General features: G+C 40.7%; 3 protein-coding genes across 12 annotated transcripts in view; 2 read left to right on the forward strand and 1 right to left on the reverse strand.

Annotated features, from left to right (window-relative positions):
• CRYZL1 (crystallin zeta like 1) overlaps positions 1-1467 on the forward strand; it is a 53634-nt gene extending 52167 nt beyond the window's left edge. For both annotated transcript variants that reach the window (XM_008274936.4, XM_002721285.5), the window contains exon 13: positions 899-1467. Coding sequence is in view for 1 of the 2 variants with exons in the window: in XM_002721285.5 (XP_002721331.4) it covers positions 899-998 (100 nt within the window). In the remaining variant the exon portion in view is untranslated. The remainder of the gene's footprint in view (positions 1-898) is intronic.
• A 418-nt stretch (positions 1468-1885) lies between these two features.
• Positions 1886-25027, forward strand: DONSON (DNA replication fork stabilization factor DONSON). Of its 2 annotated transcripts, XM_051833613.2 has the most exons (11): positions 1886-2279; positions 2797-2877; positions 3906-4106; positions 5637-5815; positions 7929-8107; positions 8971-9049; positions 9158-9262; positions 11016-11214; positions 12835-13047; positions 13477-13622; positions 25010-25027. In XM_051833613.2, exons 1-10 carry the CDS (start codon positions 1965-1967, stop codon positions 13612-13614), a joined length of 1689 nt encoding a protein of 562 aa, XP_051689573.2. In that variant the 5' UTR covers positions 1886-1964; the 3' UTR covers positions 13615-13622; positions 25010-25027. The 2 variants fall into 2 exon arrangements, with proteins under 2 accessions (XP_051689573.2, XP_002721330.2); XM_002721284.5 differs by lacking the exon at positions 25010-25027 and having other exon boundaries at positions 13477-14310.
• The window catches only part of SON (SON DNA and RNA binding protein), a 34272-nt gene continuing 22261 nt past the window's right edge, over positions 14297-26307 (reverse strand). The window contains exons 7-13 of one of the 8 annotated variants that reach the window (XR_011387716.1): positions 22569-22679; positions 21486-21602; positions 18167-18246; positions 17349-17496; positions 16068-16139; positions 15852-15967; positions 14297-15347 (exon numbers count right to left, since the gene is read on the reverse strand). Coding sequence is in view for 4 of the 8 variants with exons in the window: in XM_051833596.2 (XP_051689556.2) it covers positions 15189-15347; positions 15852-15967; positions 16068-16139; positions 17349-17496; positions 21486-21602; positions 22569-22679 (723 nt within the window). In the remaining 4 variants the exon portion in view is untranslated. Of the gene's footprint in view, positions 15401-15851; positions 15968-16067; positions 16140-17348; positions 17497-18166; positions 18247-19099; positions 20995-21485; positions 21603-22568; positions 22680-26307 lie in introns of those variants that run through there. The other 7 variants (XR_011387715.1, XM_051833596.2, XM_051833597.2 and 4 more) reach the window with 7 other exon arrangements.

Genomic DNA, 26307 nt, shown 5'->3' on the forward strand with positions numbered 1-26307 from the left:
GGAACCAGGAGTTGGGTCTCCAGGTGGATGGCAGAGGCCCAAGCACTTGGAGCATCATCTGCTGCCTTCCCAGGAGCATTAGCAAGGAGCTGGATTGGAAGAGGAGTAGCCGGGACTCAAACCAGCAACACTGCAGTATGGGATGCTGCCGCTGCAGGTGGCAGCTTAACGGGCTGCACCACGATGCCAGCCCCTGTATTACTTTGTTTAGATAAATAACTGCTCTTTACTACTTCGCAAAACTTTCCTGTTGGACCACCAGTGAAGTATTCCCCAAGATAGAAATGGCTTGTGAGTTTTCCTAACTGTATTCCATCATCGCGCCTCCCATGGCAATAAGAAATAACAAGTGGTTTGAAAACAATATATTTTGAATTGGATTAGTTATCACTTACAAAAGAAGTGGAATTTTTTTCCTTGAATACTTTTTAAGATTTGTTTGTTTATTTGAAAGGCAGAGTTTGAGAGAGGGAGAGAGAAGTCTTCCATCTGCTGGTTCACTCCCCAGATGGCCACAATGGCTCGGGTTGTGCCTGGAACTCCATCCTGGTCTCCCACGTGGGTGCAGGGGCCATCTTCCATTGCTTTCCTAGGCACATTAGAGGGGAGCTGGGTCTGAAGTGGAGCAGCGAGGACTAGAACCGGGCTCCATGTGGGCTGCTAGTATCACAGGGGAGGCTTAACCCACTGTGCCACAACACTGGCCCCCGCCTTGAACACTTATAACTTGAATGTTGTAACAGTAGAACTTCTTTTCCACTTTAACAGTGGAAATACAATTTTGTTTAAATCATTTAAAGTGGCAGAACTGAGAAATAAGCATTACCAAGTACCACTGTAGGTGTTCTACCCATGGGCAACGAAACCTGACATTTCTACTCATTTCCTTCTTCTTCAGACCACAGTTGGAAGAACCCATCCCACTCTATGAAGCCAAAGTTTCCATGGAAGTTGTTCAGAAAAATCAAGGAAGAAAAAAGCAAGTTGTTCAATTTTAATTTTCTTCTTTCTGAGACCTCAGATGGATGAACCCATCCTAGTATTTGAAGCCAGAGTTTTCCTTGGAGATTGGAGGGACAAATCAAGGAAGATAAAAGCAAGTTGTTCCATCCTTAGACCTGTCTTCTTGCTGTCTGACACAGATGTGCAGTTTTTTGACAGAGTTGAGAAGTATGTGAAAAGTTGTGCAAATTAACTTTCGAAGGGAATGTTCTGAAAATCTTTTTAGTTTCTGTTTCTGTACGTGTTGCCTCTGGTACAAAACTCCTTCCATGAAGACAACTGCTTTCTGCGACGGCCACACTAGTACCGTATCGATAGAGCGTAGAGGCCTTCCGCTAAACTGTCCTGTCCGCGTGCCTGTCCACTGCCTTCTGGGCTCCTGCCCTCCCTAGCCAGCTCGCTGTCCTGATGTGAGCATGTGCGCGTATTTTCAAGTCTTAAAAGTAGCCTGCCCACGTGCACTGACATTGTGTGCTTTCAAATACTCACTCGCTCCGGTTTCTCCCGGATCCAGTTAGAGGCAGCGGCGCGTGGGGGCGCGGGAGGGCAGCCCGTGGGAGCCGACCTGAGGGCGGTCCTTCGGGGGCTGGGGGAGGCCCAGGCCCCTCTGGCCACCTGACGTCACCGAAAGGCTGGCTAAGCAGCCATCCCCGCAGCCCGGGTGTGCTGTTTCCTTGTCATCCGGGCTCCTTACCGCGGGCTATTCGCACTCCTGGCACCTCGTGACCAGCGTTCAGCGCCCACTGGGCAGTGCGCACCTGCACCGCGGCCGCCCGGGCCCCAGCGCCTAAGGGGAGGACACGGCGGCGCGCCTGGGCGGGGCCACGGGGCGGCCCACCGCGCATGCTCCGCGCGGCGCCCGGGGCGGGGCGGCGTCGGGGCGGGGCCGGCCTGGGGGTGGGGCCTGCGCGCGCGGGAAGTGCCTGCGGAGCGGCTGACCGGCCTCTCAGCCGCCGGGAGTCATGGCCTTTTCCGTGCCGGGCTACTCGCCCAGCTTCAAAAAGCCGCCGGAGATTCTGCGGCTGCGACGGAAGAGGGCCCGCAGTCAGGGGGCTGCCGCCTCGCCGTCGCCTCTTCTGCCCGAACCGGCGCCTCGCCGCGCCGCCCTGGCTGCCGGGCTGCCCCTGCGCCCCTTCCCGGCCGCCCCGGGCCGAAGTGGCGTCGGCGGGCCCGCCGCGGCCCGGAGGAACCCCTTCGCCCGCCTCGACAACCGGCCCCGGGCCGCCGCGGAGCCCCCGGACGAGCCGCCCCGCGACCAGCAGGAGGCTGCGGACCGGGTGAGTGCGTGCGCGCCTGGCGGCCGAGGCGCTGCTGTCTGAGGGGTCGAAGCCCTGAGAGCGACGTGGACCGCGCTGGCTGCGAGGCAGGGCAGTGAGCGCCGAGTCTGGGCCGCCCTGGGCGCTGGGAACGGCCGGCGGGCGGGCGGGGCGCCGTGAGGGGGCCGGGCGCGGCGCCGAGCCCTCTTCTGGGGGTTTGGAGATCAGAGGGAAGGAGGCTCGGACAATCCTGAGCGCCCCGCCCTGGCAGGCGGGCCCCGATCTGCACGCCCTGTGCGGGGTGAGGAGGAGTCGGGGGACCGAGCCTACTGGCCTCTGCCTCCTCCGGAGCCTGTGGGCGCTCACCCATCAGTTATTCACGCGCAGAACACCGTCGTCTTATTTTTCCTCTTAAAGTTTCACTCAAGTGAATCACGGACAGATGGATTGAGGGCTGTGAATTCGGGTGCACTTGGGTTTATTGAGAGAGACAGAGTTCATCATCTAAGTTGTGAAAGGATAATTTTCTGAACTTCAGTTTTTAGATTCTAACCGAGAGAATGATTTGCAGTGGGATGAGATGAGTCCTGAAAGAACGGCTGTTACTGCCCTTCCCCAGGTAAAGCTCTGAAACGCCGGAATGTGGGTTTTTGAAGTTCCTACTTGTCAGAGGCGTTTTGCTTGGAGAGGAGTTTCGGCGTCCTGAGCGTGACGCGCTCTGCCAGGGTTGGGAAGGTAGCGTCAGCGCTTGTCGCGAAACAGCCAGTGCTGTCGCAGGGCCAGCAGCACGAATGTAGGCCTAATAGGTGTGGGGTTTTCCTTCCACCCCAGCAGTGACTTACTCGGAGCCAGCCCCTGCAGGCTCTGCCACGGCTTAGCTCAGTCCTCAGATCACCTGCGCAGGTTGTGAGCCAGCACTCGGTCTTGCTGTCCACCTCTCCCCCCCAACACACATTGGTTTCTGCTCCCTAAGGATTTCTGTGCTGATGGTTTGATCAGTACGCCCTCTGTCCTAATGGGAGCAGGCCAAAAGAGTTCCCTAAGACTCAGTCTCGCTTGCTTGTAAATAAACGACCTTCGCATTGCCTCTTGGAGGTAATTCCTCCTTTCCTAGTAGCTTGGTGTGATGTCACCTAAAAGAATCTTTGTAATGTGGACAAGATTGACTTGAAAGGGCAGCAGAGTAAGTTGAAGGGAAGTTTTTGAGGGCAGGACAAGCTTCTTAAATTCGGCCCTTAAGGACCCTGCGTAAGTTACCTGCAGGAGACACTGCTTAGCCCTGGTGAGAGCTTCAGAGGCTTAAAAGTGACTTCGTAAACACCTGGGAGATTACTGCTTTGATAGCAGCATCAACAGCACTGTGCAGAACTGTCTAAAGTAGCAAGTGAAATCTGCCCCTCTGGGCCACTCCCCCCAGCGATAAATTCCCCCATCTTTGCGGTCAACACCAGCAGCAGTTTGGTGTAGCTCATTCCACACTTTTTCATGTATGTTCTGTGTGTAGTATATTCTAATATGTACTTTTATTATATAGTTCATGCAGTTTTGACATTTCAGTGATCATGACAACAGTAGTCAATAAAATGCGAGAGTGAAGGATTTTTCTTGATTCTCTGTTAAATAATTGTGTTCTTTGTTTTCTAAAAGACTCCACAAGTAGCCTACAAATCTGATGGTCCATCTTCAGAAGGTACTGAGTTACCTGTGGACTGGAGTATTAAAACTCGACTCCTCTTCACCTCTTCTCAACCCTTTGCGTGGGCGGATCATTTGAAAGCACAGGAAGAAGCCCAGGGTCTTGTCCAGCATTGTAGGGCAACAGAAGTTACTTTGCCTCAGAGTATACAGGTAATTCTAAACTAATAAACCTATGTTTCAAAGTAACAAATGAAGAGTAAAATGGTCTTTTCTGTAAAATATCAGCAATGTTCCATAAATTTTTACTTCTGACATTTAATGACACAGAGACTTGGGAAATTTTGTTTTTCCCAAATGGTGCATTCATAAAGCATCCAAATTGAGTAACTGCATATTAAATTCAGAAACTTGTCCTGAGAATTAATAAATGTTGAAAACAGGAATTGTTTGAACTAGACCTTTTTGCTCTGGGACTAGTATTGTGGCGTAGCAGGTAAAGCTGCCTCCTGAAACACCATGTCCAGTATGGGCTTGCATTCGAGTCCCTGCTGCTCCACTTCTGAGGTAGCTCCCTGCTAATGCAAGGAAAGCGGGGGTAGAAGGCCCAAGTGCTTAGCCTTGCTACCCACGTCGGAGACCTGCAAGAAGCTCCTGACTGCAGCCTCGCCCAGTCCCAGCCTTGGCAGCCATCTGAGAAGTAAACGAAGGAACTAAACTAAACTAAACTACTCTCTCCCGTGCTGTCTCTCCCTCTCTCTAACTCTGATTTTCAAATAAATAATAAATTTTAAAAAACTTTCTTCTCAGGCTTTTTGAAAAAATATAAGAAAAAGGGATGAAAAGCAATTGAGTTCAAGCATAGGGGAGTGGATAGATTTTACAAATTTTCTTAAATACTCTGCTTTGTAAGTAATTGGTCTGTGATAATTTTACTGGAATTAATGAATTCTAGGATGATTTTAAAGAAATACAGTTTCATTACTTCTAAGTATCTCAACTCAAAATGGGTTAAAAAGTATTTCCTAAAAGATGCTTTGGTTTGTCTTTTCCAATAAATCAGGATCGTTTGTGATTGTGTTATTGATGTTTCCTGAGTACTTTTGATTTTACTTATTTTATTGGAAAGACAGAAAGAAAGAGATCTCCATGTGTTGGTTGTAAATGCCTGCAACAGCCAGGAGTCTGCCAGGCTAAAGACAGTAGCCCATGTGGGTGGCAGGGACCCAAGTGCTTGAGTCATTACTTGCTGCTGCCCAGGGTGCACATTAGTGTGAAGCTGGGACTCAAACCCAGGCACTTGAATATGAGGCCTTGGGCATCCCAAGTGGAATCTTCACCATTGTACCAAGTGCTACTCTTGAAACATTGTTTTTGTTGGGTATAAAGCCTTGATATAGTATGACCTGCACATAAACACACGCGCAGGTGCAGGCGCATGCACAGGCCTACCCCTCATGATAGAGAGTCATTATTCTTAAGTATGGTAGCAACAACAGAGTTTCTCCATCTGTGATTAAGTATTCTTTTGGAAAACAGTTTGACAGACTATCATCACTGTCCAGAAAGGTTTTCCCAGACAAGGATTAAGCACATTTTAGCCCTGTAACAGTTATTTAAACTTTCCCATTCAAAGCCTTAAAGAGTCTTAAAGTAAGTGTTTGATGTATTCAATGTCTCTTTAAAAATATTCTGTTTTTCTTATGGGGCAAAAAGTCACCATTTATCACCTCTGGATTTCAGGATCCCAAGCTATCCACTGAGCTCCGCTGTGCCTTCCAACAGAGCCTTATCTATTGGCTCCACCCTGCCTTGTCTTGGCTACCACTGTTTCCTCGCATTGGAGCTGATAGGAAAATGGCTGGAAAGACAAGTCCTTGGTCAAATGATGAAACCCTACAACACATTTTAATGAGTGACTGGTAAGATTAGTTTAAAAAAAAAAAAAAAAAAACTGCAATCCAGAAGTGAATTTTTTTGAGTTGTTAATTCTTTTTTTTTCTTTTTTTTTACATTTTTTGAAATAGAGTGTACATACCAAGAAATGCCCATACATGTGTAACAGAGTTTTTGGTACTCTGATGATACTCATAACCAACATCCAAATTAAGAACAGCACATTTCTAGTACTCCAAAAATCCTCACTATTGTCTGTCTCTCCATTTTTTTTTAAGTTGGGAAAGGAGAGTATATTTTCATTTATGTCATATGTTAGTAGTATACTCTCATTCCGTTTGTGATGTGGAAACATAAGGATCTCTATGCCCTTCTTAATTTTGTCTGAAACAGTTAAATACCAACATTTAAACTATTTACCTTTTTGTATCTTAGTCACTTTTTATCTAATTGTGGGATGTAAATAAATAGTAACTGTACACATTCTTTTTATTTGAAAGAGTGAAATACATATATATAGAGGGTGGGGGCGGGAAATTCCATCCGCTGGTTCACTCCCCAAGTGGCCACAGCAGCCAGGGATGGGCCATACTGAAGCAGGATCCAGGAGCTTCATCCATGTCTCACATGGGTGCAGGGGCCCCAGCATGTGGGTCATCTGCTGCAGCTTTCTCAGGTGCATTAGCAGGGAGCTGGATAAGAAGTGGAGCAGCTGGGACTTGAACCAGTGCCCATATGGAATGCTGGTGTTGCAGCAGGTGCCTTCATGTGTTACACCACAATGCTGGCCCCAAGCATAATTCTTTTTTTTTTTTTTTTTTTTTTAAAGATTTGTTTATTTGAGAGGCAGAGGTACAGAGCAGCAGAGGCAGAGAGAGAAAGGTCTTCCATCTTCATCTGCTGGTTCACTCCCCAGATGGCCATGATGGCCAGACTGCGCTGATCCAAAGCCAGGAGCCAGGAGCTTCTTCCAGGTTTTCCACGTGGGTGCAGGGGCCCAAGGACTTGGGCCATCTTCCACTGCTTTCCCAGACCATAGCAGAGAGCTGGATCGGAAATGGAGCAGCCAGGACTCGAACTGGCGCCCGTATGGCATGCCAGAACTGCAGGCGGTGGTGTTTTTTGTTTTTTGTTTTGTTTTGTTTTGTTTTTTTTAGGATTTATTTATTTATTTGAAAGAGTTACATGGAGAGAGGAGAGGCAGAGAGAGAGAGGTCTTCCATCCAGTGGTTCACTCCGCAATTGGCCGCAACGGCTGGAGCTGCGCCGATCCAAAGCCAAGAGCTTCTTCCGGGTCTCCCACGTGGGTGCAGGGGCCCAAGGACTTGGGCCATCCTCTACTGCTTTCCCAGGACATAGCAGAGAGCTGGATCAGAAGTGGAGCAGCAGGAACTAGAACCAGTGCCCACATGGGATGCCAGCACTACAGGCAGAGGCTTTAACCTCTGTGCCACAGCGCTGGCCCTCCAAACATAATTCTGTAATGTTACCTTTTGTTGGTGGCTGATTCCTTTATTAGCAAAAGAAAGGTTTAGAGAAAGTCAACCAGTTATCAGTTGTTTAAAGAAAAAATGTTTAGGGGCCGGGGCTGTGGCACAGCAGGTTAAAGCCCTGGCTTGCAGCACAGGCATCCCATATGAGCACAGGTTCGAGTCCCGGCTGCTCCTCTTCCAATCCAGCTCTTTACTAATGCACTTGGGGAAGCAGTAGAAGAAGGCCCAAGAACTTGGACCCCTGCACCCACATGGGGGACCCAGAAGAGACGCCTTGCTCCTGACTTTGGATCAGCTCAGCTCCAGCCGTTGTGGCCATTTGGAGAGTGAACCAGCCAATGGGAGACCTCTATTCTCTCTGTAACTCTTTCAAATAAATAAACTAAGTCTTTAAAAAAATAAAAATGTTTAGGGCCTAATTGGTAAACACTTTACTAAAATATCAGAAAGTCATCAGCAAATCTCTACTCCCAATTTCAGTTAGTTAAAGCCAAAATATATACAGCTGCAAAACTTCAAACCCAGATCTGAAATATTTGTGTTACATCTTAAACCAGGTAAATATCAAACTAAATTATACAAAATTAAATTTTAAACATCAAAATATTAAGTGTTTAATAAGATTTGAAATTCTTTTGCTTCGTAGGTCTGTGAGCTTTACTTCTCTGTACAGCCTACTGAAGACCAAGCTCTGCCCCTATTTCTACGTTTGCACTTACCAGTTCACGGTCCTGTTTCGAGCAGCAGGGTTAGCAGGAAGTGATGCAGTCACGGCTCTTATTTCTCCTACAACTAGAGGTCTGAGAGAAGCCATGAAAAATGAAGGTAAACGTTGAATTTTAAAGTGAGGATACAATTTATAAATTAAATGCTTTCCTTAAAAACTAAAATGTGAATTGTCTAAGTTGATTGTGTTATTTTTAGAAATTTCTATTTTTCCCTCCCTCTGCAATTAGTTGATGGCTTTTCTTTCTCTGATCTCAAAGTAAAATCCATAATGGGCTAGAACGACCCTATATGAATCTACACTTCCTAAAATCATTTTGTAGTACAAATGACCCACCCCTGTAATGACATAAACTGAGTCAGCCAATGGCAGATCGTGCAAAATGTGTAGGGAGCATAATCAGTCATTTTTGAAAAAATGTACTGGAATATAATTTATGAAAGAATACAAATTGTTATGAGAGTATGTGTTGCCTCCTGAGCTTTTCTTTTTTTTTTTTTTTTTTTTTTTTTTTTTGTAATTATTTGAAAGGCAAGAATTAGAGACAGAGAAATCTTCCATCTGCTGGTTCACTCCCCAGATAGCCAAAATGGCTGAGTCCAAAGCCAGGAGCTTCTGTGTCTCCCACTTGGGTGGAAGGGGCCTAAACACTTGGCTTTCTTCCGCTGCTTTCCCAGGCACATTAGCAGAAAGCTGGTTCAGAACTGGAGCAGCCAGGACTCGAATTAATTGGCACCCATATGGGATGGCATTGTCATAGGCAGTGGCCTTATCCAGTGTGCCACAATGCCAGCCCTTTACTAAATCTTTTGTTTAAAGGAAATGCGTGCATTTGTGTATAAGATGATCTGCCGCCATCAAGAAAGCTTGCAAAGGACTGAGTAGATCAAGCATAAATACTCAGGGAACACCTGTTAATACTTTTAAAGAAAACAGTTGCATTTTTGTTTTCTCGTTGTAGGTATTGAATTTTCTCTGCCTTTAATAAAAGAAAATGGCCGAAAGAAGGAAACATCTGGAACAAGCTTGGGACATGCGGAGTATGTGATTAAAATAATCTTTTATATATCCAGTGACTTAAATAGATCAGTGAAATAAATTTGTAAAGGTGGCAGGCTGTGAAATGGCAACTCTCAACTATTTCCTAGAGAGCAAGCAATCAGTGATGAGGATGAAGAGGAAAGTTTTTCCTGGCTGGAAGAAATGGGTGTGCAAGATAAAATTAAAAAGCCAGACACACTATCAATCAAGCTGTATCCTTTCCATTGCTGTTAAACAGAATTAATCTTAATTGAATTGTTAGTGAGCAATTTAAAATTGACTGCTTTTTTTTTCCCCCTCAAGATTTATTTATTTGGGCTGGCATTGTGGTATGGCAGGTAAAGCCACCACCTGTGACACTGGCATCCCATATAGGCACCACTTGTCGCTCCCCCTCTTCATGGAGGAACGACACTAAGCCCTGCCTAGGCTTCATATCCGAGTCACGGCACCATTATGTCGCTCCCCCTCTTCGTGGAGGAACGACACAGGACCCTGCGCTGTTCTCTTGTCTGCTCGGCCCTCCCCGGGTTTGCTGCTGGTTCTTCCTGGGTTGGCTACCGTCCCTTCCACCTCCGTGGAAGGGCGGTTCCCCCTAGCCACTTTCCCCACTTCCGCGGGGGAGCGGCACACCGCCGGCTGGCTCTCTCGGGGGCTGCACAGGTGTTCCTTCAAATAGATGTTCCCCTTAGATGTTCCTTGTGCATGTTGTCTCTCTCCTCCTTTATAGTCCTCTTCACCAATCCCAACTCTGCTACCCACACGCCGAGTACGCTGCTCTCCTCCAATCAGGAGCAGGTCCTACAGTTTATTGGTTGAACTGGAGGCAGCTGTGTAGAAGCTGTTTCTCCCTTCTCAGCGCCATATTGTGGGAAAGCAGATGCATAGAATAAGTCTTAATTCCAGTAACTTAGTCTAGTCCAAGTTGCTCCCAGTTGCTCCCCACACCACTTTGAGTCCTGGCTGCTCCACTTCCAAGCCAGCTCCCTGCTCATGGCCTGGGAAAAACAGCGGAAGATGGCCCAAGTCTTTGGGCCCCTGCACCCACATGGGAGACACAGAAAAAGCTCCTGGCTCCCCACTTTGGCCTGACCCCAGCCCAGGTTGTTGTGGGCATCTGGGGAGTGACCAGCAGATGGAAGATGTCTGTCTCTCTTTTTCTCTTTGTCACTTGGACTTTCAAAGTAAATAATCTAAGAAAAAAAGATGTATTTGCTTGAAAGGCATTTAGAGAGAGAATCTTCCATCAGCTGGATCATTCCCTAACTGGCGACAACAGCCAGGTCTGGGGGCCCTCATCTTCTGTTTTTCCTGGTACATTAGCAGAAAGCTGGATTGGAATCAGAATAGCCAGGACTTGAACTGGTACTTAAATATGGGAAGACAACATTGCAAGCGGTAGCTTAACCTGCTGCACTATAATATCGTCCCCTTTTTGACTGATTTTATATGACTTTTTTTAATTTTAATTTTTATTTTTTTAAGATTTATTTATCTGGGCCTGCTGTGGCATGGTGGGTGGAGATGCTGCCTGCAGTGTCAGCATCCCATATGGGCACCAGTTCAAGTCCCAGCTACTCCACTTCCAATCTAGCTCTCTGCTGTGGCTGGGTAAAGCATTGGAAAATGGCCCAAGTCTTGATGCCCCTTAACCGTTGTGGGAGACCTGGAATAAGCTTGAGCAAATTGTTAATCTCTCTTAAGGCTCAGTTTAAAAAAACAATTAGGGACTGGCGCTGTGGGGCAGTGGGTTAATGCCATGACCTGAGGCACCTGCATCCCATATGGGCGCTGGATGTTGAATATTTTGATTCAAACGTAAACCTTATGTTTGCAGTGAAGAGTGAGGGATAATCACATTTCCATTTTGTTCTGGGGGAGAGGAGTCCCAAGTGATTCCAAATCAAGATAACTTTCCCACTGGTGAAGTACTTGAATTACAGTTTCCTTGACTTTTATTGTCAGCCGTAAAGAGAAGCATGAAGTACAAATGGACCACAGGCCTGAGTCTGTTGTGTTGGTGAAAGGAATCAACACTTTTACGTTACTCAATTTTTTGATCAACTGCAAGAGTTTAGTTGCAACCTCAGGCCCGCAGGCAGGACTTCCACCAACCCTGCTGTCCCCTATAGCTTTCCGAGGTGCCACGATGCAAATGCTTAAGGTAATTTAAAACGTTCTGTGCAAGTATTTTTTTATTGATACAATTCATTCTTGATTTATTTTTTATTTTACAATTTATCTATTTGGAAGGCAGAGTGATAGCGAAAGAGCATGCTAGTGCATCCATCTACTTGATCACTCCCCAGATGGTTGCAACAGCCAGGGCTGGGCCAAGACCTGAAACTCCATCTAGGATTCCCACCTAGGTGAAAAGGCCCCAAGTACTTGAACCATCTCTCACTGCTTTCCCAGGCACATTAGCAGGGAGCTAGGTCAGAAGTGGTGGAGCCAGGGCCAGCGCTGTGGCTTAGCAGGGAAAGCTGCTGTCGCAGCATCCCATATGGGCATTAGTTTGAGGCCTGAAAGAGGCTCCTGGCTTCAGAGCAGCCCAGCTCCAGTCGTTGTGGCCATTTGAGGAGTGAGCCAGCATATGGAAGATCCTCGCGTGCTCTCTCTCTCTCTCTGCCTCTCGGTAACTCTGCCTTTCAAATAAATAAATCAATCAATCTTAAAAAAAAAAAAATACCGCCAGGACTCCCAACTGGTGCTGTAAAATGAGATGCCAACATTGCAAGTGGTGACAGCCCACTGTGCTGCAATACTGACCCCCACAATGCTGCTTTATTGGAAAGCAGAGACAGATATTTTATCTGCTAGTTTTCTCCCCAGATGCCCACAACAGCCAGGGATGAACCAGGCTGAGGCCAGGTGCCAGACATTCCATAAAGATCACCCACATGGTTTGCAGGTACTTGAACCATCACCTACTACCTCACAGGATGCACATTAGCAGGAAGCTGGACTGAGGAGCAGAGCCAGACTTGAACAAGACACTACAATTGCGCTGTCTTAAGTGCTGTGTCTAGTGCCTGCCCTAGCTGGACTGAGTTCCCAACGCCTGGTTTCAGGGCATTTGTAGAGGTGAACCAGCAGGTGGAAGATTTTTGTTGCTCTCTTTACCTGAAATACACAATTTTCTTTTCAAAGGAATAAGAGACTACTAATTTTTACTTTTTATCTTGGTAAAAATAAATACTTTTGTGGTACATGAAAGAAATTTAAAATACAAATTATTTAAAATGGTTTCTTATTATTATGCAGCAAAAGCATTATTTCCTTTTTTTGTTTATGGAAGCATCTCATTTTGTTTCACTTTTACCATTGAGGACATAGCCAAGAATGTTGCTACAGAGCTCAAGGTCTACTCATTCATAAGTAAAAATAATTGTATATCCTTATCAAATGATAAGTCTACACATAAATATACATACTAAGTTAATAGCAATAGATGTGTGGAGTGTGTTTTCTCTCAATATTCTGTGTTGAGCATACATGGATACTCGGTTTTAGCAGAACTGAAAAAAATATCATTTCTCATGAATGTTTGAAGATGACTGTTGTAAGAAAAAAGTCATTCTCTAGAATACACTTCAGCCAGAACCCTCATGTGAGGACCATGGTGGCACTGAGCTGTCACTGTCACTAGTTCTCACGCACGTCATTGTGACGTTGTGATAACTACTTTTGTTCTGTGCCTTTGGATATGAGGCCCAGATGGAAATGACTGAACAGTTTTGCAACAGGGATGGTGATTTTTCTTTTTCTTTACATTTCCATGAAGGCACGAAGTGTGAATGTGAAGAGCCAAGCTCCTTCTGGATACAAAGATCAGTTTAGTTTGGAGATTACAGGTCCTATCCTGCCTCATTGTGTGCATTCCGTCACCACGCTGCTCCAGTCTTCACAAAGCGGGTCCTTCTCGGCAGGACTCTATCCACATGAGCCAACTACTGTATTTAATATATGCCTGCCTATGGATAATGTACTGGATAAGGTGAGGCGACAGGTGTGAACCGTTTCCCCGACCAGCTCTCAGGGAAGTCACTTCTGATGAGCCACAGAAACTGTGTTATGAACTGGTCAGAAGGCATATCTCTTGTTTTTGTGTCATATCTTATGAATTTAGCCTTTTGTACTAGTGACAGTAACTGAAGAACTTTACAGCTCTTAGATCCAAAACTTAGTGCCTGATTCCTTCAGGATATAGAAACATGACTACTTAACCATATTTGCCTTGTCTTGAAAATAAGTTTTGTTGAGATTGTAATCAAGGCCTCCCTCTATTGCCTGATGCCTATCAGCTTGCTAGACTTAAAACACCGCTGCAAAATCTCCTAGGATCAACTTCTGTTGAGCTGAATGTGTTAGTATGAATGTTCAAAACTAATGTGTTTTTTACTGACTTGTATGCAAATTTCCACAGGAGGTGGTACACAAAGAGCTTGCTAACTGTGGGTTGCATCCTAAGACTCTGGACCAACTCAGTCAAATACCGTTACTGGGGAAATCATCTTTACGGAATGTGGAAATGAGTGACTACGTTTATAATTGGAGATCCTGAACACCAAAGTAAGCCTAAAAGGAATCTTTGAGGAAAAAAACCTCCTAGCAAGGAAATTCAAGATTCTTGTCTTTGGCCTTAAAAGTTCATTTTGCAAGTTGAATATTAACTTTTATTACATGCACTGAGCAGTAGCATTAAGGTTTTGAGTCAACTTTTTATTTTAAAGTTAGGTTTCCAGATATTGAACATAAGTTAAACTTTTTTCAAAACACTGAAAATTCTTAAAAACTGAGTAATGAGAAAGACTAAACCTGTAGCAACTATTCCCACTGTGACTAATGGCATCAGTGCAAAAATACTACTTTCATAAATCTCTGTTAGAGAGTTCTTGTAGAAATAAATGTAGATAGTAACTACTGAGCTGATTCTTGATGCTTCTGCTTTAGCACTTTTTGCTACTGATTTCTAATTCTATTTTTAAATACACTCAAAAAATGTTTTAATGCATGTCAATCCAGACAAAAGGGCAGTTTGTATGCCATACAGAATAGTGATGAGCGTTGTAAAACATGCTTAGCTGCCATGTAGCACTCTTCAATGTGCTCGTAGGTGTTTGTGTGTATGTGTGCTTCAAATTTAAATAAAAGTGCTTAGAAATCGAAAGCATTGGGTAAAGAAATAACAGCATTTAGTGAAGAAGTATGTGTTTACTTTATAATCCAGAAAATAAACCACCACGTTTGTTCCAGAGAAGTTTGTATTTGGGCCTTAAGCTTTTGAAAATAAAGTTTAGAGACATAGCATATGAATACCACTGTAATACACATGAAATACTCTATCAGACCCTAAAAATTAACATAAACTTTCTCATAGTCAACAAAATAGTGGCTGGTTGCCAATTTTATTAGATAAGTTGGTTACAGCATTGTAATTATCATTTTACATCTATCTAGGTGTAGCTGAAATTCAAAATGCACATCAAAGTAAAACTATATCACAACTCAATGCCATACTAAACATACTTGGCCTCTGCAGAATTCTAGTCAGACTTCCTCCACTCTTATGACCCAAGTGGCTTTAACGGGAATGCAGGACTTAGTGCTGGTCATCACACAACATACCACTTTTCTTTTTATAACCTCTACAAAATTTTAAGGGGAGATGGTGGCATTAGCCCTGTGGAACAGATCTTGCTTGATTACCTCAATAACACTGGCCCAGTATCTGTCCAGCAGAACCCATTGTGAAATAGTACAAGGTGCACAGCCCTTCACTGATTACAGGCAAGTGTTACAGCAGCCTAGCCATAGGAAGGGGAGTTACATCATAGTACAAAATACAGTATAAAAGCGTTATTTAACATTCCACACTGAAGATTACTGATGCCTTCAAACAACTGTTTGGATGTTAGCCACTTAAACAAATACATCACTAAGGTAAACAATATAAACATACCAAAACCCTGTATGGTTAAATACAATTTCCATGGTACAAAAATCAAAGCCTGGAGATGTTTGTACAGATTGCTTTTTACACAATGTCTTAAATTGCCAAATATTTACAACATTAAAGAGGAAATACATTGTGATGCAGAGTAAAATTATCTGAAATGATTAATATAAAACCTCAATCTATCTACGTGAGGCACTCCTGAAGCAAGTGGCATTAGCCATGAGGTCCTTTGGTACAAGGCCCATTGCTTGAAGAACCACAGTAGCAGCTGTGGCTTTAGCATGCTTCTTATTAGGGCTGGCAAAGCTGGGCTGGTAAGCGCTTCCATTTATCAATACCTATTCAAGAAAAACATACAATTGGGCTGGTAAGGGCTTCCATTTCTCAATACCTATTCAAGAAAAACATACAATAAGAACAGCATCAAACTTTAATATCTATTAGCTTTTTATTTTTTCACTAAATGCTAGAACTTATAAAAATATAAAACCCATACCATGTAAATCAAACTTAATCTCAACCCAGAAGTAGCAAGTCATTTGGGAATGGGGACTGCAAATTAAGGGCAAATCTCCAAATTGGGAAATAAATAAAACCGGAAAGTACTACATTAATTCCCCACATTCCAGGACAAAGTACCAATAAACTGTCCATCAGATTTTGCCCATAGCCTTCCCTCTAATTTTTTAATAGGATATATTCACAAAATAAACATCCCACCACTACCCACACACAAACACCCCCAACCCACTAACAGCATATTAATCCTGTAATTATACTTATCCCTCACCCTCTACCAATCATCAAATTAGCACATAAACAATTCAGAAATTCATATTTACCCTAAAGAGAAAATGTTTGCGATGATCAGGGCCACTATCATGGACCAAAAGAAATTCAGGTGGTTGCCACCTTCTCTTGTTACAGATTTCCATCAAGGCAGACACAGGATGTTTGCCTGCAGAGAAAAAATGAGTTATATTTTCACCAGCTTTTGCTACAAATTACAAATTCAAGATGAGGCTGAGACAGGAAGAAACCTAAAAGCATATTCTCACCTGACAGATCTTTCATTGCAGCCGAGAAGTTCCCAGACCTCTTTTGTGCTCTTTCTCCTACTGCAACAAGACCTTTAATAATGAAGAAAAAAGGGGGAGGGAGGCAACTTTCATTAAATTTCAAGTATCATTTCAAATCCCAATATAGACTAGCATTTCTTCTGTAGGAACCTCTATTGATTCCATGACTTCAAACTTCATATAGGAATACATATGTATATATGTATATACATTAAATAGTATATAAATTAAATCCCCAAGGTCTGTTTCTTTGTAAGCTCAAAAAGTATCAGTTATTTACTGTAAGTGATTTTTATTCAGATAAAAGTACATTTAAAAAACAGCTGATGTTTTAAGCCACTGAAAACGTTTTTGGAAAGTGAGAAAACAGTGTCCATAAATAAACGCGAGGTGTTTCCACACATAACTGCTCTGATGACCTTGCTGCACTGAGGTCTGATTTGTTACAAAGCGGATTGGCTGTGTTACTCATAACAATCATTTTCCAGTGTCCAAATATATTAGTGGAAATCCTTCAGCACTACATTGCTAATTCCATCCAAAGCCATCCTGGGAAACATGATCCTCTGAGACCTCGCACTCAGACCATGTTGTAAATTCCAAGAATGCTCTCTGCAGTTGTACAATGCATTATTTACTGCAGAGCTAGTCTGTTTCTAAGTTAATTAAGACATCAATTATTCAAGTTACCTCAACTTACTGCAACCTACTAAAATCATACTGCATGGGCAGCCCCTTGTGATTCTACTTAGAAAAATACTCCAAGGGAAGAAATTATGAGTATAGGCTGTTATCTGTGGATACCAAGTGTATATTCAGTAACTCAGCAACTAAACACAGGCTATACACCCCTGCTAAGGTACCTGAAAATAGCAAAATACAGTCGATGTTAAGTTCCACCTGCCCTAACAAAAGGCAGTATAAAGAGGTTACACAACCCAATTTTGTAGCTCGAAAAGAGATAAGCAAAGACATTTATTAAATCAGGTTAAATTTATCCACCTAGTAGGTATATGTAAATTTCCATACTCAGCAACTAGCATGAAAAAGTTGTCATTTAAAAGCTCAAACTTGTCCTTCTATATTTATATAAAAATAAGCGGTGTGTGTGGAAACAAATTTTTTAAAAATGTGCCTATGTAAGAAATTTCTCCAGTTTAGAGAACCAAAAGAATGCATTTAGCGGATCCAAAAAATGTGTAAAAGAATGAAATTCCAAATGCTGAAGTACAATAAACATTCTGAAAAAGAACTTGTTACCTTTACGATCTGTCTTAAAATCAACTAGGATAGGCTCCTTATTTCCTTCTTTGTTTTTTCCTAATCCTTCTCCTTCTCTCCAGCCCATTTTTCTCATCAGAACGGCTCCCATTCCTCCAGTTACTGGGGCTGCTCTTAAGAACTGATCCTATCCAAAGAAAGAAAGGTAAAATGTCCCAATTTCACAGTTAGAACTCAACTAAAGATTCACACGCAACTTTCTAAAAAAGAAAAATCTTATTTTACTTCTAGATCTGTTATAGCAATTCAATGTCAATGCTTCTGTACTTGACACATACTGCAGTTATATTTGTTCTAATTACTTTTGCATTAACATAATGGTATTTTGATAGTCAAATAAATGGCAGTTTTAGAACAATGGCCCCTCATGCCCCCCTCCAAAAAAAAATTAGAACACTCCTGTTTTCGTCCACTATTTAGGTTCACTGGTATTTCTTCTTAGCTTGCAAAATAAAAAGAAGGCAATGTTAAAACAGTCAATAATAGTAATTGTCCCAGGTGTACCTAGTTTATGAATAAAGCCCAGAAATCATTTAGAAAAAGTTTGGACACTGAAGAAGCATATTGTTGTCATCCAAAGTTTTCTTCCCCATTCTACTATAAAGCAAGTATAAATATTTTACTAAGAAAATCCCTATGAGGCAAAAAGATAACTCTTTAAAATATATTTACACAGTAATAAATAGGAGACAATCACACATAAAATACCCTGTAAGTATACCAAAATGAATTTGAATTCTTTTAAACCTAGCTTGATGTTAAAAGACTTTTAAAAAACTCCTTAAATGTTTACATACCTAGGCCTCGGTAGCAGCAGTGTTGTGAATAGTACGGCTGGCACTGACCGGGGCAAGAAGACAGCTACAAGGATTTGGCCCTGAAACAAGTTTCCATACAGAGGGGTGAAAGTTCACAGGTTATTCTGTGAACAATCATCTCTCTTGTATCCAACCCACTGAACCATAATTTCCATCAAAGCAGCAAACCACTTAATGTCCTAAGATGCACAGCTATATACTTTAGCATGGTCAACAATTACTTTCACATGTTAAAATACCTGATGCCTCTTTAACAGGCATCCTTGTACATGTAACAACAGTATTGAATTCTGTTGATCTTTACGGCCACTTTTAAAAGCATTTGAAACCGCTCCAAATCATGTTTTATTTCCCCTTGTTAATAAACTTAGGCATATATTCTCTAGCAAATATATAGCAGTCTTATCAACAGAGGAAGTAAAAATTTTTTGGTAACTAAGGAAATAGTATGTATCTTCATTTCCTATATTAATAGTTGATACTAAGTGAAAAAAAATCATTGTTTTTTAGACAGTAGTAAAATAGTATAAATTTGTTTCCCAGCTTTATAATTAAATGCTGAGCAGAAAACATGCCAATGACATGTGACTAGACATTAAGTTTAAAAAGGTGCTCTGATGGAAGGAGGCAGCTGTAGAGGTAAAAACATACCCCTGGTTCAGTTCCTTATTTGGTGCAGGCCATGCAGTGTAGATGTATAAAGAGAAAAGTTAGCTGATGCTTGGGTATTCAACTGCCTTGATGCTACACACCTAGAATGACTTTTACTTACTTCCAGGTTCATCCGCCCCTCTTTTCCAGGATACACTCCTAAAAAAAAGGGCAACTGTGCAGAGTACAATATAAACCCCCAAATAACCCAGGTTTCCAATTGCTTCTGTTTTCTAGTATCTTCTTGTTTCTTTACCCCAGTGTGTATGCAGTTAACAACAAAAACTAATGAATCTGAGGACCACAACAAAACATTACTCATCAGGTCATGTCCAGATCATTTCATTCCAGAAAACAGAAGTTCTTTTAAAATCAATAACCATTTAAAATATTTTACTTATGAATTAGAATATTGATAAAACTGACTCTTTTTCATCTAAACATACTGCAACAAAAAAAGCTCAAGAAACGTTGGCATCCTTATGGTTTTAGTACATAAAGAAGATGTTTGAGCTATACTAAAGCAAGAAAAGCCAAATGATTATTTGAGCCAAGTTTTCTAAACACAACATTTAATGACTGTAGACAGTATCTGTGTAAGAACATGTTAAATCTTCAGCTGTCTGTAACTTCTAAATAGTCTGCATTCCTTAGTCGACAGCAAGACATAATTCTACACAAACATGTTTTCGTGAAAGTGGTTTTTGATCATTTGATCTGATGAAATCATTTTCATCTCAATGATAGCAAAAATAATGTGCTTTCCCACGGATGTTTTACATGAAATATAAGGATTAAACCATTTTAAATGTCCTACCTACTAAACATGTTCACATTTAAATCTGTGAACTGCCTACGAAGCTTAAAATAACCAAAAAAATGTTTTAGGGGAAAGTTTATTGGGAGCCAACTGAATCAGTGAAAGGTTAGCACAATGATGGAAGTATTATAAACATTTAGATCAGCACGTCATTATAAAAATGAAAGCCAGAATTTTGCACTGGAGTCACATTACAATGTGTCCACCTAAAAATGTGTGTTTACCACAGACCTACTACTTCAGCACACATAAGCTTCAAGTCTAACTTCCGGAACTATTGAGTTCTCAAGCTCCAATAGTACTAAAAGTAGAAACTAAATAGATGTGTTTGTAATGTAATTCTTTCCGCTGAGATGAAAGCCATGTTTTCAAATAAACTACTCCCCTATTTTTAACTATAATGTAAAATATTTTGGTAGATTTCTTGTTTCCCAGCACAAACCCCCACTAAACGACCTAACATAACTTGGAAGGCAAAATGAGGATAATGTATTAATGTGTTAGTAAAAGGCTCAATAGAAATAAAGCTATCAAAACGGAAATTAAAATACATGAGCATCAAATACCTCATTTTTCAGAAGTTCACCTCATTAATTGGCACTTACTGCAACTCTATATATGTACCTATCAGATTACTGATTACCACTCCATGAAGCTTGTCTCCACTTGACACTTGGGAGACTTTGAAATTTCAAAAAATTACTTGCCCACGATCACACAAGGAGTCAGGTGTACAGCAGGACAAAGAAACCTTCCCATTCCATTAGACCACGCGGCCTCCCAGTTTCAGCACCGCTATGCTGCCAGTACTCCTGAAACAAATTTCCCATCACCCATCCAACCACGCCATCCCTTCACCAGAATGCTTTTCTTCAGAAAGCCTTTCTTAACCACCTAAGACTCCCCCAGAAATGAGGCAGCCGTAGGTGGAGTTCACAGGTCTCACTGCAGGAATCCCAAACCAGGTGCACCTACATCTTCGTAGCACGAGGTGTCCGTTCTCTCCCTTGATTTTAGGTCTTACACATCCTGTGTTTTCATAAGATCAGTGGTTCTCAAATTGAACCTGTGGATCACCAGAGGCCACCAGGGCCTAAATGGTGGTCCACAGATAGTACTTTCCATCCCCCCTCACCCTCCCTTACCACCCGTCAGCACTGCCCACCCCACACTCCAGCATCCCCCCAGCCTTCCAGTCCCATGGCAAGATCACCACATGCAATGCTAATACTAGGGCCTCCCAACCACTTGCTGCAATCAACAGCTGACACAGGGCTGGAGGTCACAAGAAGAGTGAGGAGTAGAAGCCAAGGGATCTTACAAGAAGACGCAAGCACTAATGAAGGGGCAAGGACAGAGGAAGAGAAGAAAGGAAAATGAGGGTGGTGGAGGGCTCTGGGGGCAGTGATCTACCACAAATAAACCTGCAACAAAGTTTCCCATGAAGTAAAAATTTGAGAACCACTGCTTTGAAATGATTAGGTTAGTAGTCCAGCAGGAACTGTGGAATATTCTGAACAGCACCTGATACGATGTTAGCACTCTAAACAGTTAAATCAAACCACCCCCACCAAAGTCAGCATCAACAATTAAAAAAAAATTAACCTCAGGATACAAAGCGAGTGGCTCTTGAGCCATATTTATACATTTGCCATTGTCTCATGAATCTGGTCCATCTTCGATGTCCATCCTGGAGTATACACATAGCAAATTTACTACGGAACTTTGGTTAGAGTCACTGGCCTCTTCATGCATTTTTAATAAAAAATTTTCCAAAAAAATTTTAACTTTGTACTTAAACATTTTGTATGTGCATATAGTATGTACCTTTTTAATCCAGGCTTGGGCACCAGTATTAGCCAACTGTTCTTGTGTCAGAACCTGTACTCCTGTACTTCCTGTGAACTGGCCAGGAATAGAGTTCAGCTGAGCCCAGGCATCAATCTGAAGAAAAGAAGCTGCCTTGATTAACGAAGTAAAAATGCCACTGGTAATTTAATTAACAAAGTTGTTTAGTTCCCGAGAAAACTAATAGCAGAAATATTCAGCCTTTAAAACAATATACTGAATCTACACATACCTAAAATTAAATACTATCCTAAACCTTCCAGAGAAGTAGTTTGATATTCAGTGAATCCTACTAATTTCAAGATTTGATTTATATCTCTTAACTAAAAAGCATAGCTATAATATTTATTCTTCAAAATATCTCATGAACACATGAAAATTGTAAAGAGCTTAAAATGGCAATGGATCCTTGCCCTCCCCTTATCAAATGCATTATATTAAATGTCAGGAAGGCCTATCCTGACAGTAACTAACTACTTTGAGGTATTATAAACACAGAATTCATGCCACAGGCTTAAATAATACAGAAAACAGATTACTGAACCATATAAAACAGCCTTTAAAAAACATTAACAACCAAAATGTACTGGGATAATCGGCTGTCATGCATTCAATTCACATTTACTAATAAAGACAAGTCAGAATGTACTTCCTGTCTTAACATGCACTTACTGTTTCTTCATAGCATTACCACAGAAGGACAGAAAAAAATGGAGATGCCGTCCATTATTAAAAGCACAGACTCTGAAATCAGATTGCCTGGAACTGAGTTCCAGTTCCTCCACTGCACAGTGTGAATTTCGGTATCATTAAACTACTCTCTACCCCAGTTTCTTCAGCTGAAACAAGATCTTCATCTCATAGGGCATATATGGGCACTTAGCTAACTTTTTGTTCTCCCCCGAAATAGTTTCTGCCACATGGTACAAATAGTTACCAAATGCTCCCACTCTAAATCACTTTCAACTTAAAATAAGCCAGCGAATTAAGATAAATGATTTGTTATACATCAACCACCTAGTTAGTGAAACTGTCACTTAGACATTACAAATGTCTACATACCCTTTCCTGAGCTCGGTTTAACATGCTCATGGCTTCAAGGTCAAATGCATTCTCACTGAGTCTTTTCTGAGCAAGTGCCCGTTCACTCATTGCTGTAGAGATGTCCACAGGCTAAGAAAGAAAACAAAGATAATTATCTCAAATCACCATAGTCCCCTAAATTCTGAAAAGTGCTCATATCTTTAGATGCGACATGTCAAAACCAAAGTAATCATGTAAAGAGGGGAGAAGTCTCAAAGTTTAGGGAGGAAAAAAAATTCCTAGGAAAGGAGATAAGATAAAGGTAAGTTATGAAGTATCACAGGCAACAAACCAACTCAAAAGTGATTTCACTGTTATTTTCTTCAAAAAATTCCATTAAAATGAACGTAAAACTCTAGTATTAAGAAAGTCAATCCTAGCAAATTTTTTTTAACTATTTTAAGTTTTATACTCCTTAGAGTTTTCATGTTACACTTATTTGCATAACTTTCAGAAGCAGTTAGCAAAGGTTTTGATTAAACAAGTAGAAAACCGTTAGTCAGTAATCTCCTTCATTCATCAGCACATCATTTCACCTCCGTTGTGCAGTTTGTTCTTACAAACCAAATTTCTCAATAAAATGTAAATCATTTCTTTCCAGTTTACATTTATTACTGGCATTAAAATATTTCTGTGGTAGTCCATAATAACCTTGGCTGATGAGATGTTTAAAAAGTATTAGGTCTTTGTCTTCCTTTTCAAAGCTCCTATCTTCACCGTTTAAAACCATATGTGCTAATAAGCAGAGGTGATTTTTAACTTTCGAAAAGCATAATCTTTAGAGCAAATCCTCAATTTGTCAGAATGTAGAAGGCTTAACCCCAGAATGAAGAATCAACTAAGTAAGTACTTAATTTATGCTATTCTAAAATTAAGAGCTCAAACTGATTTGCATCAACTCATTGATTTTTTGTTTCAATACTGATGAACATTAATTCTTGTAGATTTGTGTGGGGCACCAAGCAATATCAACACATGCAAACTGATCAAATCAGGCAGCTAGCATTTGCATTCCTTTACCTTCTGTTTGGAGTCTACCAGCCCCTCTCAGTTCAGCATACAGCAAATACATTATTGTGAACTATAGTTGCCCCACTGTGTGGTAGAATACTAGAACCTATTACATCTAAACTAATTCTTGTGTTTTGTTTTTTGTTTTTTGTTTTTTTCTTAACACCATTTAACTCAACAGTTTCCAGTATTTCACAAGAAAATTCAGTTTTGTTAATTATCTGTTATGGGGAGGTTTTTGCTGAAGGTAAAGTCAAATAATAATTAGTAGGTATTTGAAGAATATGACAAATAAGAGTTAACACCTAACGATGGTTCTTTTAAAAGGCGAGGATAGCTGTTAATTAGACTATGAATTGTGTGTGAAACACTTCTTTTAAAAATAAGATCTATATTGGAGAGGGCGACAATTATGAACACTGTATCTCATGCCTAAGTATTCACTAATTTCCCTTTTCCTACCTTTAGAACTCCTTAATTCATCATTCTTAGTTCTCTTGCCTAATCATCTAATACACCTTTAGTTGATAAATCAAGTTTTTCAAAAAAGTACAGATTCTTAAATGCCTTCTTAGGACAGAAACAAAATTAAATTCCTGTTATTGTTTATATATTAGACTGTTTATAGATCTCTTGAAAGAGTTTAGTAAATTATCCAGAAAACTCAAGAGTAATTCTGGGACCTCTAAGCAAAGGCAGACTAAAACACTAACAAACACTACATTTACCTTTCACTTCAACTCTAAGTGATCTAATTCCTGGGACTTGTTCTTTTTGATTCCTGGGACTTTAAATGGGAGCACGGATATTTCATTCCAAAATTTACATTGTCCAGCCCTACCTTAGAAACTTCCTAAACTTTTCTAGCAGGATTAATTTCCAAGGTAATTTTTTAAGGCACACTAAATGAGACAAGTACTATTTCATAAATCTCCCTAGACTTCCCCCGTTTTTCATAGCAATCTAGAAATCTTAGTGCTAGGGTACTTAGGCATAAATGGGTTTTTATTTTGGAAATAGTAAAATCTACAAGGATATTGAGTGAAATGTTCTCTACCTACCAATTTCCAACTATCTGTCAGCCATAAAACTATTTATGAAATTTTTTTAAAACTGTTCTAGAATAAAACTAATTCTTTCCAGGGAAAAGTCAAATGACTGTACCTATCTGTGAATTCACTCTTCTAGAAATTTTAGTTCTTAACGTTTTCTCTATTATTTATTGTGTAAGTAGGTAAACCTATATCCACTTTATCCAGAATGAAACCTCCTTCCTATCTCAGTAATACTGCCTATTAAATTCATATCTTGTTCTGGAACAAATTTTAGTATAGCAATTTTGATGTTTTAAGTTTGCTTAAGATAAAAGCAAAACCTTTTTTCCTGATGTAATATTTATTCTTCAACAGGCTTACCAAGTGAGCTGCAAGTTCATGTGAAAACTTATTACCAAATAGTTTTACTATAAGTTCACATTTCTTAAGTGTGAAAATATACTCAAAATAGGATCAAGACTGTCTGAACCTCTTAAGGATCTTCAAGGGTTTACTTCAAAAAGCCTATTTCCAGCTTGTGAAGTTAACACAGGTTATGTAATAATACGTAAGATAACAACTGCATTAAAAGGGGTTAGACTAAATTTTACATAATCAGTATTAAAACTCAGAAAATAACAGAGTTATCCTTTATATCAGTACTATGCTATGAATCTTCTGCAGTAACAGCTACTAGGCACTTGAAATGGAGCTAATGTGATTAAAATGATTTTTTTTAGTAACTGATGACTACTATATTGGACAATATTTACAATCTTAACCATCCTTTTATGTGGCAAAAGCACCAAAATGGTATCTTCATAACCCTTCTAAAAGCTGCAAGAAAATCTTAAATCTGCGAAATATTATCAAGTTGTCATCAACATTTCCACCCATTCAATAGAGACCAGCTAGCTACCTAATGTGTAAAAACTGTGCAATAATTTGTCTATAGGTACATTGAGGGAAATGTTTCATTTCCTTTCCCCTAGGACTTGTTCAAAAAGGTGAAATCTATGTTTAGAAATTCCTGAATTACATTTCTCTTTCTCACATTAATAAAAAGTGCCCAACTTCTTTCACCTCTTTATCAGCAACAAAGCAGACAATTTCTTCTAAAATCTTCAAAGGTTTCATTGTAATGCCATACACAAGGCAGTGGGTATGATGTAACATTTCATGACTTAAGTCATATGAGTGTGCCTTTTTATATCCTTATTTATTATTTAAAAACTCCTAAACCAATGTAATCCCATTTTATTAACCCAACTATTTACATAAATAAAACAAGTATCTTAAGAATATCTTAGAACATCAGCAAAACATTATAGAAAAGCTAAAAATAATTTGTGAAAAATAACTCATAACAAGTTATCTTCTATACAACGGTAAAATAAAAAAATAAAGCATAAAAGAAAAACTTTAATAAAACCAAAGACAAAGCATCTGGTTTATATATAAAACATTTAAAAAAATATTTAGCGAAAACTTTTAAAACAGAACAAAATTACAGCTACAAAAACAAAAGCCTCACTAAATACAGACTGTCTCAGTTGTTATGTGTTTGGTTTTAAAAAAAATTAGGAATTTTTTATTGTCAGAATTCTCATGTGTAACTCTTAATCTAAATTAATTTCCAAGGGGAAAACACATATTTAACTTATTAAATGGTT

Source organism: Oryctolagus cuniculus, chromosome 4 (assembly GCF_964237555.1).
Source record: "Oryctolagus cuniculus chromosome 4, mOryCun1.1, whole genome shotgun sequence".
NCBI lineage: Eukaryota > Metazoa > Chordata > Mammalia > Lagomorpha > Leporidae > Oryctolagus > Oryctolagus cuniculus.